Source organism: Antrostomus carolinensis, unplaced genomic scaffold, assembly GCF_000700745.2.
Source record: "Antrostomus carolinensis isolate BGI_N321 unplaced genomic scaffold, ASM70074v2 scaffold9044, whole genome shotgun sequence".
NCBI classification, from domain to species: domain Eukaryota; kingdom Metazoa; phylum Chordata; class Aves; order Caprimulgiformes; family Caprimulgidae; genus Antrostomus; species Antrostomus carolinensis.
The window spans coordinates 58,609-71,100 of NW_010310091.1; the positions used below are offsets into that span (position 1 = coordinate 58,609).

The 12,492-nt window shown below is 39.0% G+C and overlaps 1 protein-coding gene across 1 annotated transcript in view; it reads left to right on the forward strand.

The window, feature by feature from the left end:
* Positions 1–12,492, forward strand: part of FHOD3 (formin homology 2 domain containing 3) — a gene marked incomplete at its 5' end in the record, with an annotated part of 98,172 nt that overhangs the window by 57,808 nt on the left and 27,872 nt on the right. Inside the window, 2 exons of the mRNA XM_010166297.1 lie at positions 282–401; positions 877–1,038. Coding sequence (XP_010164599.1) covers positions 282–401; positions 877–1,038 — 282 coding nt within the window. The remainder of the gene's footprint in view (positions 1–281; positions 402–876; positions 1,039–12,492) is intronic.

Here is a 12,492-nt window from a genome sequence, read left to right on the forward strand (position 1 = left end):
CTCCTGTTTGGAATCACAGACTAATCCCCAGGACAAGTAAGGCAATTGCATACATAAAGAAACAACATCAGTAAAGTATTTTATGTATTTTTTTGCTGTCCTTGCATGTGATTTATTAGCTGGAACATGGAAGAAGGCCAGCACACATGGCCAGTTTGCACTCTGCAAGACGCCAGTTCAGGGACTTTTTTGCAGTAATTAATCTAAACCATAGAATTAAAAACTTAAAGCAGCTATAGCCAACTGCAACCTTCACTTTCTTGTTTCTGTTCTCATGGCAGGAAGTTGCAGAACCACTTCTAGACCTGAAGGAAGGAATGGACCAACTGGAGCACAATAAAACTTTGGGATTTATCCTTTCTACTCTACTAGCCATTGGGAACTTTCTGAATGGAACCAATGTAAGCCTGATGTCCGCACATTTCTCCTGCAGCTTTTTCCTTCAAAAAAACAAAAGTTAAAATTATTAGGAGAGTTTCAACCCAGTATTTATTTTGTACCAGAAAAGCAATTTAGAAAAAAAACCCCTACTTTTTCTTTTTATTGTGTGTCAGGCTGCCCTTTGCCTCTTTCAGTGTAAACTGAAGGAAATGTGGAGCTAGGCATTCTTCTGGTGCAACTCCCTTGAGTTTAGTGTTGATGCTCCCTATCCAAATTGTGAGACTGTGTCATGAGTTGTTTCACTGCAGATGGACTGATTTTAGCCTACTCTTTAGCAAGCTAAAAATAAATAAAAGCAATAAGTTTCTTCTCCTGTAGGCTTCTTCTTCTTCTTTACCCTCTGCCCCTAGTTGATAATAATTTTTGTCTGCCAATCTGCATGGGAATGAGTAAATATTTTAACTTTTAATTTCTCGCCTTTTTTCCCCTTTACAGGCCAAAGCTTTTGAGTTGAGCTACCTCGAGAAGGTTCCAGAAGTCAAGGACACGGTGCACAAGCAGTCCCTCCTGCACCACGTCTGCACTATGGTGGTGGAAAAGTTCCCAGACAGCACTGATCTTTATTCAGAGATTGGGGCCATCACTAGGTCAGCCAAGGTATGTCTAGTGGGTAAATACATTCATATTTTTAAAAACCCTCTTTAAAAGGAAATATTTAAGATTTCATTTTATTTTTTGATTTTGTTCCTCCCTGGTCACAGCATTTTTTTATGAATGTGAATTTATTGTGTCATTCCCACTGAATTTCAAAGATGCCAGTACTTTTTTTTGAGCTTTGTCACTGTATGTCAGATGGTTTCCTAATCAATGCACCAATAGGCAGCTACATTATGACAGCCATTTTCATGTTATATATGTTATTAATATATATAACTATTAGAAACTGTTTTCAGGTTAAAACTTTATTTGACCTGTATCTTCACATATATTTACTCTGTGCTTTGGGGGAATCCCTTTTCTAAAGCAGATGCCTGTATTTTAAGGTCAATGGAAGGAATGAACTTGTCTGGTAAAAATTGTTTCCAGAATGAAAGTGTCCTTGAAATATTTTGTTTAGCTTCTTTTCTGTCCTCCTCCTGACAATTTTGATGATTAGGAGTTAGGGAAGATGGATAGAAATAAAGGAAACTTGTGGTAGCACCTCTTTTTAAAAAGTGGTAATCCCTTGGCTAGTGCATAGGTCTAGCCAGTGGCTCAATTTGGTATGCAGATTATTTATTACTGCTGCTATCAGGCATGAGAAATACTATAACCTCGCTCTTGGAACTCTCAGAGTATTGAGATTTCATGGATGACCCTTAAAAACAGTGCATTGCTTTATCAATGGAGTAACATGACAGAATATCATCAGGAGACAACAAATATGAAAATTCTAGTTTGGAGTCATGTCTCACATGAAAATGGCAATAACTGCAGCAGATAATACTAGTATCCACCTAGTCCAGTGTCTTGATTCAGACAGCAGCCAATACTAGCTGCTTAAGAGGAGAGCACGAGAAGCTTCAAAGGAGAAGAAAGATCCCTCCTAGAGAAATTTTATTTAATGAGCTATAATACTCCTTTTATGCATCAAATGGAGGAATGATTTCCTTTCCAAAAGCCACCTTGTTTGATATTGGGGGTAGGGGGAGGGTGGAACAGGTGGATGGACAACCCTGTATAATACAATTTTTTAAAAACTGCAAAAGTAAAATCTTATTTTAGCTCCTTAGCACAGTTCTTGTGACAATGAATTCATAATGTGATTTTGTCTCCTGTTGATTTGCCAGTTTCAGGATTTACTGTCTGAATATATTGAACAGTCAAAACTTTTTAAATCTCTCTATTTCATAGAATAACTTAGATTGGAAAGGACCTCTGAAGGTCGTCTGGTCCATCACCAAGACCAAATTAAACTAGGCTGCTCAGATTGTTGCCTAAGTCTCAAATAATCCTTTTTTTTTTTTTTTTTTTTTTTTGGAGACCATTTCCAAACTTTTTCTCCATCTTACCTTTTATGAATGGGTTAAATGGTAGCAACCACAGTATTCCAGCCTCTCCTTATAAGTGTTATATGCTTACTATGTCCGTTCTGCTTGTGCCATCTTTTCTTTGATATCCTGAGGTTTTATTTGTGATTTTTGAGTGTTGCTATCCTTTTGACACTGGCTGTCTTTTAGTAGTTCACAAGGACATCCAGGCAACCTCCTGAGCTGATCAGGCAATTCAGAACTCAGCCCAATGCACAAAGGAGTCCAATACTGCCTGCAGTGTATACTTCATTGCAATCTACAGTAATGACTGTGATCTGCTAAAGCAGATTTACTGCTTATCTCTCAAACCCCTAATAATCTTAAATCAGGACTAATATGAATAATTTCTTGCCATCTGTAGATTTTACCCTCTCGGTGTGCTTCATGTTTCCATTTAATTTTGAAATACGAAGTACAAACCATGAGATATCTGCTGTTAACCCTGTCATCAGATGAGAATCAATAGGTATACCTTCTTTGCTTTTGCTCTCTTAACATCACACTTCATAGGTGGACTCCCATGAGGCTCTTGTAAAGGTTTTGAAAGTCTGATTTTCTTTACTTGCTCTTACCTGTCCACTACTTTATAAACTTATTTAGAAAGTAGTGATCTTACTTTGATGCATTTATGCATCCTTTCAGCCAGGTTACCAGGTATAGTAATAAAGCTTGGAGCAATACAGTCTCCTGAATCAACCTTACTGTTTTTGTAAAGATAGGTGTAACTTTTGTTGTCTTCTGATTCTTTAAGATACTAAGTGTAATGAAAGGCATACTCATTTTCACCAGTGGCTCAATTTCTTTAATTGCTCCTCAGAATTTTTGTCTTCTGGTTGTTTCTTTGTAAGATATCATCCGTGTCCAACACATTTGTTTCTGCTAGCAAGTATTTAAACCTTGCTATTAGTTCACGTCTATTAAAAATAAGATACAGAAAAATAAAAGCAGGTACCAGCATAAGTTTCTCCCCAGCATCCTCTGTGGTGAAGGTGGATGAAAAGAAGTAATCTTGCTTCCCCTCCCTAACTTTTGTCTTCCTCATTTTCTTTCATCCCCAGTGATCCAGGACTGCCCACATATTTTCATTTTTTTTGATACCATAAAGGAATTTGTGGCTTTTGTTTTATATCCTTAGATATTTGCTCTTTGGATTCCATCTCTGTTCCCCTAATTTTCCTCTTGTACAGCCTATGTTTAGGCTTTGTTTTATTGCCTTCACTGAGGTTGGTTTCTTTTATTTGGAAGGTTTAAATTTTTTAATTTTTTTTTTTTCTTTGAGTGATTCTTCATCTCTTAACATGTAGGTATATTGGTTTCTCATTTCCTGCTTTTTCTCTTTGTTAAGAAGTTATTTCACTTTTTTTTGGTTTGGGACCAAGTTAATCACTAAAGTGAAAATCACCATAAAAGAGAGGAGCCCTTGTTTCCCAAAATCCACATCACCATGTATGTTGTACTGTCAAGTGAATCTTCTGTTTTTCAGTCTTAGAAAGTGGAAGAAAGCTTAACCTAGTGCTGTCACTTATAAAAAAATTTTAGGTCTAAGAGCCTACAAAATCAAGCACAGTCTTTCAGTCTGTGGTTTGCTGATCTAGTGGCCCTGCCCAAAGCGGATGAAATCGTGAAAAGGCCAGACAAAATCACATTAAGAGAAATTATAGCCTTAACCTTCCCCATGACACCCAAGGTCTCCCTCCTTGGGATGTTCCTGCATGTGTTATACCACTGATGGATTACTGTAACAAGCTCTATTCCCACTTGATTTTAGCTGCCACAAATCAAAGAGTTAGGACATGGAAGCCATCCAAGCTGCCCTCTTCAAGGGAATGTTCACAGACGAGGCAAAATCTTGGTTTAGGAAAGCTGACAGGAAAGGAGAACTAATATTTCACTGTGGATTAGGCTGTATTTTGAGCTCCATTTTGTCTACAAACATCTTTCAGAAACCACAAAGGCTAAACAATTTCCATCCTGCAGATAAACAGAGATGCCCCTTCCCCTGAAATGTACATCATATGAGAATTTCCTGAGCCTTAGTTCATAAAAAAAAAACCATAAAGAAAACAGGCTGCCTCATCAGAAAGGAGTTAGAAAGACCAGAAACAAAATGGTATGGTTATTGCAAAATTTGTGGTTTTCTGTTGAAGGACTGAAGTCATAAATGGCAAAAAAAAGGCAGACACAAGTGAAAAGATGACCAAAAAATAGAATTCTAGATAAATAAAAGTATTCATAGTTGTATGAAAATATATAAGATCATGCAGGGCCACTGATTGTTTAGAGTTCCATGATTAAAAGCACTTGCCTTATTTTTTTTCTCTACTTTAAAAAAAAAAAAACAAACATATTTTCAGTTGTTTTTTTCACTGGAGTTGTACTAGAACTGATGTACCTAATACTGCAGTAGACCCCCAGATTTCTGCAGTTAAACTCAGTATTTTTCCTAGAAGTTTCCTTACCAGTATGGCAAGGAGGGGTTGCGTCAGCACTAGTATCTTCTCTGTTAGTGAATAAAAAATGTATTCTTATTAAAAATGTTCATCTTCTTTCTCATTCCCATAAATATTTTTCCCCATGCATCTGAAAACTGGCCAGATCCATCGAGTAAACTAGTAATTGTCCTCCTAAAAGAGGAGAAAAGGACAATTACTGTATCAATTGCTGCATCAAGAGAAGCGTGGCCAGCAGGTCAGGGGAGGTGATTCTGCCCCTGTATTCTGCTCTCGTAAGGCCCCACCTGGAGTACTGAGTCCAATTCTGGAGCCCCCAACACAAGGGAGACCTGGAGCAGCTAGAACAAGTCCAGAGGAGGCCACCAGGATGATGTGAGGGCTGGAGCACCTCTCCTATGAGGACAGGCTGAGAGAGTTGGGGCTGTTCAGCCTGGAGAAGAGAAGGCTTCAGGGAGATCTTATAGCGGCCTTCCAATACCTGAAGGGGGCCTACAAGAAAGCTGGGGAGGGACTTTTCATAAGGGCAATTAATGACAGAACAAGGGGAAATGGCTTTAAGCTGAAAGAGGGTAGGTTTAGATTAGATATTAGGAAGAACTTATTTACTGTGAGGGTGGTGAGACACTGGAACAGGTTGCCCAGTGAAGTTGTAGATGCCCCCTCCCTGGAAGTGTTCAAGGCCAGGTTGGATGAGGCTTTGAGCAACCTGGTCTAGTGGAAGGTGTCCCTGCTGATGGCAGTGGGGTTGGAACTAGATGATCTTTAAGGTCCCTTCCAACCCAGACCATTCTATGATTCTAATTTTATTTTACTTACAAGATGCCAAACTTCTGGCTCATTTTTAACCCCTGCAGCAAGACACTTTGATTAGTTGTGGATACTGGGCAGCTTTTAAAAATAAGCAGTAGGACATGTTAACAATGCAGGGGAGGGGGCAAGGATTGCTGGTAGGAAAGAACTTGGAAGGAGACTAGGCAGGGCAGAAGGAAGCCTGCAGCCGCCCTGTGAGGGAGAAAGGAGGTGGCTGAAACAGAAGTGCCATTCTGGAATGCTGGAGCTTCTGCTTGATGTGCTGGAAAGCAGAGAGAGGAGAAAAGAAAAAAAAAAAAGTAGGTAAGATCATGATGTCTCTTGTGCTGCTTCAGTGGGGTTTCTCTTGTCGCTCTTGACAGGAAGTATTTGTGTGCAATTATCACTCAGTTATGCTTAGTCTACCTTATTTCAAACAAAAATAAATGCCAAAAGTAAAATTATTTTCCATGAAAAAAAGGGATTGTGGGATACAAGTTCTTAGGGTTGTATCATTCCTTGTGGTGCCAGCTGCAAGTACTGCTGCAGCTGCCCCGGTTCCTGGCACGGGATAGTGGGAACAAAGGGGAAGACAGAGCAGGATAAAGCAGAGGCTGTTGGTTGCAGGGCAGACTGGGACCAGGGGAAGGAGCTTCAGTGGCAGATGAGACTTTGAGGTTTTTTCTGATAGAAACCAAATGAAGTTTAGCACATGTGCCTGACAGCATTGCAGTGTTTCAGTAATTTCCAGGTGAAATGACTGCAAGTGGTGTTGCAGGTTCTACAACACCAAATGAATTGACCCACATCATCACTTGCTGGCATTGCTACTATTCATCCAGATGGCAGGAACTGTCATACAGTATCTTCAAAAAGATCCTGTATTAATGTGTTTAATTTATATTATTTGAGGAACTAAAAGGCAGTGGAGATGTGTATGTAACTGGATAGATTCACCTGCTCATACTTCAGTAAGCATCTCTGTCCTTTAATTTTTAATTAGTGGATTGATTCAAGTGTTTTCATTTCCAGCATTATTTTGGCAGGATGCCACCTCTTACCCTAGAATTAGAAATGTCTGGACAGATTTTCCTTTATATTTTGCTTGCTTTTGAGAGCTGGCATTTACTGCACTTAAAATGTGTGACCAACAGCATGCAAGCCAGACTAACGTTGGTCTTGGGATAATTCTTGTGACATTCAGTGAAGCAAGCCAGTGTGGAAATACTGGAGGAGACAAAGTTTTGAACATACGCCACGGAAGGTCGCTGCACTCAGATGACAGTGTGTTTGCAAGGAGCAATTCTCAGAATTTCCTTTGGCGCTGAACCAGCTCAGGAAAAAAGGAAGATTTCATGTTCCCTGCCAGAACACATCCCTGTAATAATGTGAGAGTGAATGGTCTGACCCTAAATTACAAACAGCTTAGACTGGGCTGCGGTCTGCTGTAGAAACTATCTTGAACTTTGAAGAGAGAAAGATTTTGTCTCTGATCATGTCTATCGTTCTATGACATACAATAAAAGAGTTGTCATTTCATTGTTAATTTAAGGCAACTTTTGTCATTGTGAAAGCATCAATCTTCTATTTAATGCACGTTGTGGGTAGGGTAAGAATGCAGAGATCCAAGTCTTCCTTAGAAAATGTCTGGATTTTATATGTTCACCACTAAAAGAAACAAGCTGTAGCAATAAACAATAAATATAGTGGCAAGCGATGGAAAACTTAAACAAGGATACCAAGGCTACGTAAGAAGTTATTCACTGGCCTTCAGAACAAAACTTTGGATAGTTTACAGTGATTTTGAAAAGAAGTGCTTTTTAAGCAGAAACCTCAGCTTCACCAGTTTCCCTTCATTTATTTGTTTGGGGTTTTTTACTTCAATCCAATTGTGACATATTTTACCCTGTTCAAGGGCTGAGTGTACATAGAGGGGGCAGGAAACTTGAGTGACATCAGGTGCAGCATCTTTGATTTTAGGACAGTTTTGTACTATCAGTAGCGGTGCAGCTTAGCCCAGAGACTAGAGGAGATTTATCTGGAAGAGGAAACGTGTGTCTGAAGCACATTCCAACTGAGGGAATGCTAAAGAAAAATGACCTGTTATCTCACAGCAGCTGCAGTTGTTTGTTGTGTGTGGCAATGCATACCTGGAACTGTATATGCTGCCCTCAGGAATATACAGCAGAAACCCCTTTAGGTTTGCGCCAACACATTTAATTCACAAAAAGCCTCAAAGCAGCTCTTCTCCTTCAAAAAATAATGAGTCCAGTTCCTGTGTTGCCATGAAATATTTGTAGCCAAATGGCAAAATAACATCCCAACCCAAAGATCAGAAAGGCTCCCTGATATATATCTTGCTTGAATGACTGGGACATGGTCTAGCATTTCATGAATTAGAAAGTTTTTGAACTTAGATATGCAGCTGGTGATATTGGATGTACTGCATGGACTTGAACTTAGAAAAAAATAAGCCTTTTAAAGGACCAGGGTTTGTGGAACCTGGGTGGGCAGGGAAGTAAACACTGAGTTAGTTGATGGTTGTGGTAGTTTTTGAGTCAGGTGAAAACCAGTGAGAACAGAAGTCATTTGGGCAGTAAGTGTATCATGCTATATTGAAGTCTCAGCCCAGTGAAGTGGGAAACCTGGTAGAATTTTTTCTGGTTTTGTTTATGGCAGAGTCATCTGTTACTATGGTAGCAAGCAATAAATAATGATATAAAGAGATTAAAATGAGTGCTGGCATTGCTGGCACGTGGTTGAGGGGTTTTATTCTTGGTCTGAGTGTCATTTGTGCAAAATATGTTGGTACATTAAATTGAAAAACAGTTGTTTGGGGTTTTTTTTTAGGTGGCCCATTAGTGACTTATAGCAATGGTTTCCTGAATGAGGCTGACCCTGCAGGGCTTGTGTCACGTAAACTAGTCTTTAAATCCTATTTGGATAGATTGTCTCCATCTACTCCACTCTGATGCAACAGTGTCTAAAAGGCACTTCTCAGAAGACTGAGCAGCAGGCCTAGCAAGAGATTTCACAAATAAATAACAAATAGTTCTGAATATTTTTCAGCTAATAGGGTTGTGGATTGAGAGGAACCTGGCAGGAGAAAGGAAGAACGTATCAAATATATCCCAGGAGTATTTAGAAAGTTGCTTTTTCTAAATTGGTTTACAAATGCAAATAAACATTACACAGTGTCTGAAGGAAAAGCAATTTTTATTTTGTATAACAGCCTAAAATAGCTCATTCTTTTGCCTGAGGAAAAAAAAAAAAAAAGATATTTGTTTTTTAAATTTTAGCAGAAGGTAACAGTAAGCAGGGACCGGACCAGCAAGCTGCATGTTTTTTGCACATACATGAACTGAGTTGACGAGGAAGAAGAATGTATGTTACCACCTTCCTCCAAAACCTGGGACTGGGCACAACAGCTAGCCAGGGGGAAAGCTGTAATGACCATTTCAGATTACTGCTTCCTTTTATTCAGTGGAGCATAGTTATAAAATAATGCCATAGCCGTTCTTGTCCAAGCACCTCCTATGCTGAGGTCTCCTGGAGTCACGATGTGATCTGAAACTCACCTGAATTCCTCCTTAGTCCCAATATGGCCTTCCAGCTGCAGGCAAAAATTGGTGCATATTTCCTTTCAAGAAAGAAAGAATAAAAAAATAATAAAAAAAAAGGAATCACCTCTTTCTACCATTATGCAGCTTTAATTCTTTTAGTAAAGTGCTGGAAATAAGCATATAAATGAAAAAGTGAAATCCTTCTTTCCTTGGGAATGCTGTGTGGACTGGCAGTGATGTGGTATGGTATTATATATGCCTTTTCATGTTTCCTGTAAGCATATTAGATTGAATAATTGTCATTACTACTCCACACAAGTTCTTGTTCTCCTTATCACAGGGACATGTAGTTTGTATATATTTCAGTGTTAGAAGACATCCTAAACAGAACAACAATAGTAGCAACAATGAAACACCCCCCCCACCCCCCACCCAAAAAAAAAAAAAAAAAGGAAACTACAAGGATATTGCTAAACAATATGACTGCTTTTAAACATTTGTGCACAAATATTAGGTCTAGGTTAGGACCACTGTTCTCATCTTTCCTGGTCAGTTACCTCAGTTAAAATTAGGCTACATTGTTGCTTTTCAGATGGATTTGCATTTTACTTACATTTTCCACTGACGTAAGTACCTGCTGTTTTATGATAGAAATGTGCATAAAATGGAGAGGCCTGTTGGCCATATAGTCATTGCACTGCTGCTGCTTTGAATATGATAAAAACTTCTTCATCTCCATGATGCATTTGGCTTCACAGTGAAGAGAGAAGAGGTTCTGAGGATGTCAGATTCCTCAGGTTCCTGCTTTTCAGTGGAATCTAGTGATCATAATTAAGCTGTCTGTCTTGGTTAATATTCCAGCACAGTACAAGGCTTAGAAAAAGTAAGAGTTTGCAGAATAAGAGCGTATTACTTCAATTGGATTTTGGTGTATTTTGTCAGTTAATAATACATACTGCTATTTCAGGTAGTCATGGAAAGCCAGTCTGTGTGAGGATTTGTAGATACACTTAAGATACAGTCATTGCTGGCATGCAACCTGGGTATTATATTCCACTAGCCTAGAAGAAAACATCACCTGGATCCTGTGTACAAAGTGTCTGCAATTGCAGGAGTCCAGTTAGAATATCAGTGGTCAGTGGATCTTTAGCTTTACTGTGCTATGAGGTTTATGGCTAATTTCTTATCTGAACATGAGCATTGAAGAAGAAAAGGAGATAGCAGAGGAAACATGAGGACAAGGAATGTAAATTAAGGAGAGAGGAGATAGAGTGAGGGTGACTGTGGTTGTCACATTTCACTGTTTCTCCACACTGTGGAGAGCATCACGTTAGTGCTATTGCTGTTAGGAGAACAAGTGTTGCAGGGAAACTTGTCTTCTGTGGTTTGAAATGTCATCCAGGTAATATTCCAAAGCTGCAAACTGTCAAATGTTTTGATGCATTTAGTAGAAGTGTCCAAATATTTTTAATTTCAGAATTTTCCCTTTGAGCTGATCCAGCCTAAATGTTTAAATCTCACTTCTGTAAGACCTCATAGGAAGAATCTTGTCAGCAGGCTGATAAATGCTAGCCTTTTTGTTTGGTTGCTTGATTTTTTTAGAAAGATCTTTAACTTCATTTTCTGGTGCTCTCTTGGGTGGCAGTTTCTATACCTTGGATATAGAAAAGGGATGTTGTATGGTTTATCACGTGTGAGGAAGCTTCACTTCTTTGCATGTAAGACCTAGAGAGACTGAAATGTGATGGATTCTGTGCCTGCCTGCAAAATTTGCATTGGTGAAAGAGCCCTTCATGAAATATCAGGTGGGGTACATGGTTGTCTCTGAAAAATTTTGACTTTTGATATTCAACATATGGATATTTTTCTGAATTATCTTCCTTTCTGTCCACTAACAAGTGACCAATCTATGAGGAGCTGGCAGCCAGTAGATTTTAGATTTTGTCAAGGTTTGTCACATTCTTGCGGGCACGGGACAGTTTGCACGTGGGGAATGCACAGACACATTATCCTGTATTGAATTTCCTTCTTTACTCCTTCCAGGAGTTTACAACTTCTGTTAGAGCAGAGCTACCTGTGCTCCGTGGAGGTTTATTCCAGGGGAGCTCAGGTGGTATTCTCCCTCCTGCGATCTTCTTAGGACTTCCCCAGAAATCTGGATTTTTGATTGTGCTTAAAGATTCCTGTGCACCCCTTAGCCAGACCTGCCATCCCCAGTCCCCACTGAAACTGCCCACTCTTGACAATGCACTGGCTGTTGGCAGAATTCATATGGCAGGGAATTTCCCTGCAGATATGTGGTTCTCCAGAAATGTCTCTTGAACCCCTACAGGCTTGAACGTCACAGCTTTTTCATAAATTAAAATTAATTCTGTTTTCAATGAAAGCTGTCATAAAATGTCATGAAGTTACATTTCTCTGCTCCAGGGGGTGAGAGACTTCCTGAGACAGGTTGGATAATTCTTACTAGTAAGACCTAGAAATACCTCCTCTTGGCTTTTTTTTTCTTAATAGGAATGCTATATTTTTCCGCATGTGTGTTTTAGATATACAGTCTATGGAGAGCAGCAATGTGTTTATCATCAACAGTAAAAATACTGACCTGGAAAGAACTGCTTTTTTTTTTTTTTTCTTTTTAAAACATATGCATTGATATGGATATAGGGAAAACAAAAACCCCACAGCTGGTCCGCCTGCAGGGCTTTTCTAAATAGCAGGATCAAAGGATGTTTTTATTTCCTTGTGAAGAGGAAAAATTCATCACTTTATAAATCACAGCAAAAACAAATCAGATCAATACCAGGAGCTTTTTTAATAATAATGCATTTCGTATGGCTGTCCTCAGTATAGGTTTGAGCAGTGGGTGCTGCACACAGCTAAAAAGAGTGAACTGAAACCTGTCTCTGACACTGGTTTTTGTTTAGCATTAAGGAATTAACTGAAGTACCAGACTGTAACATTGCAAACACTGACGTGTTTAGAATTTGAGAGCTAAATCTGTATTTTATAGCCTAAATCTGTATTTTATAGCTTGAGTTCATCTGAACTGTGAGGCGGTATTATAAAATATTTTTTTCCTTTCTTCAGAATGCAAGAACAGGGGTCACATTACTTTTTTCATCTGCTATGTGCTGTGACCGGGTCGTTAATGCATTTTGTCCAGTTGTTAGCAACGCATCCTGAATGTCTTGTGTAGACTATTGCGATTTCAACACCTTTTTTGGTTGATGAGTA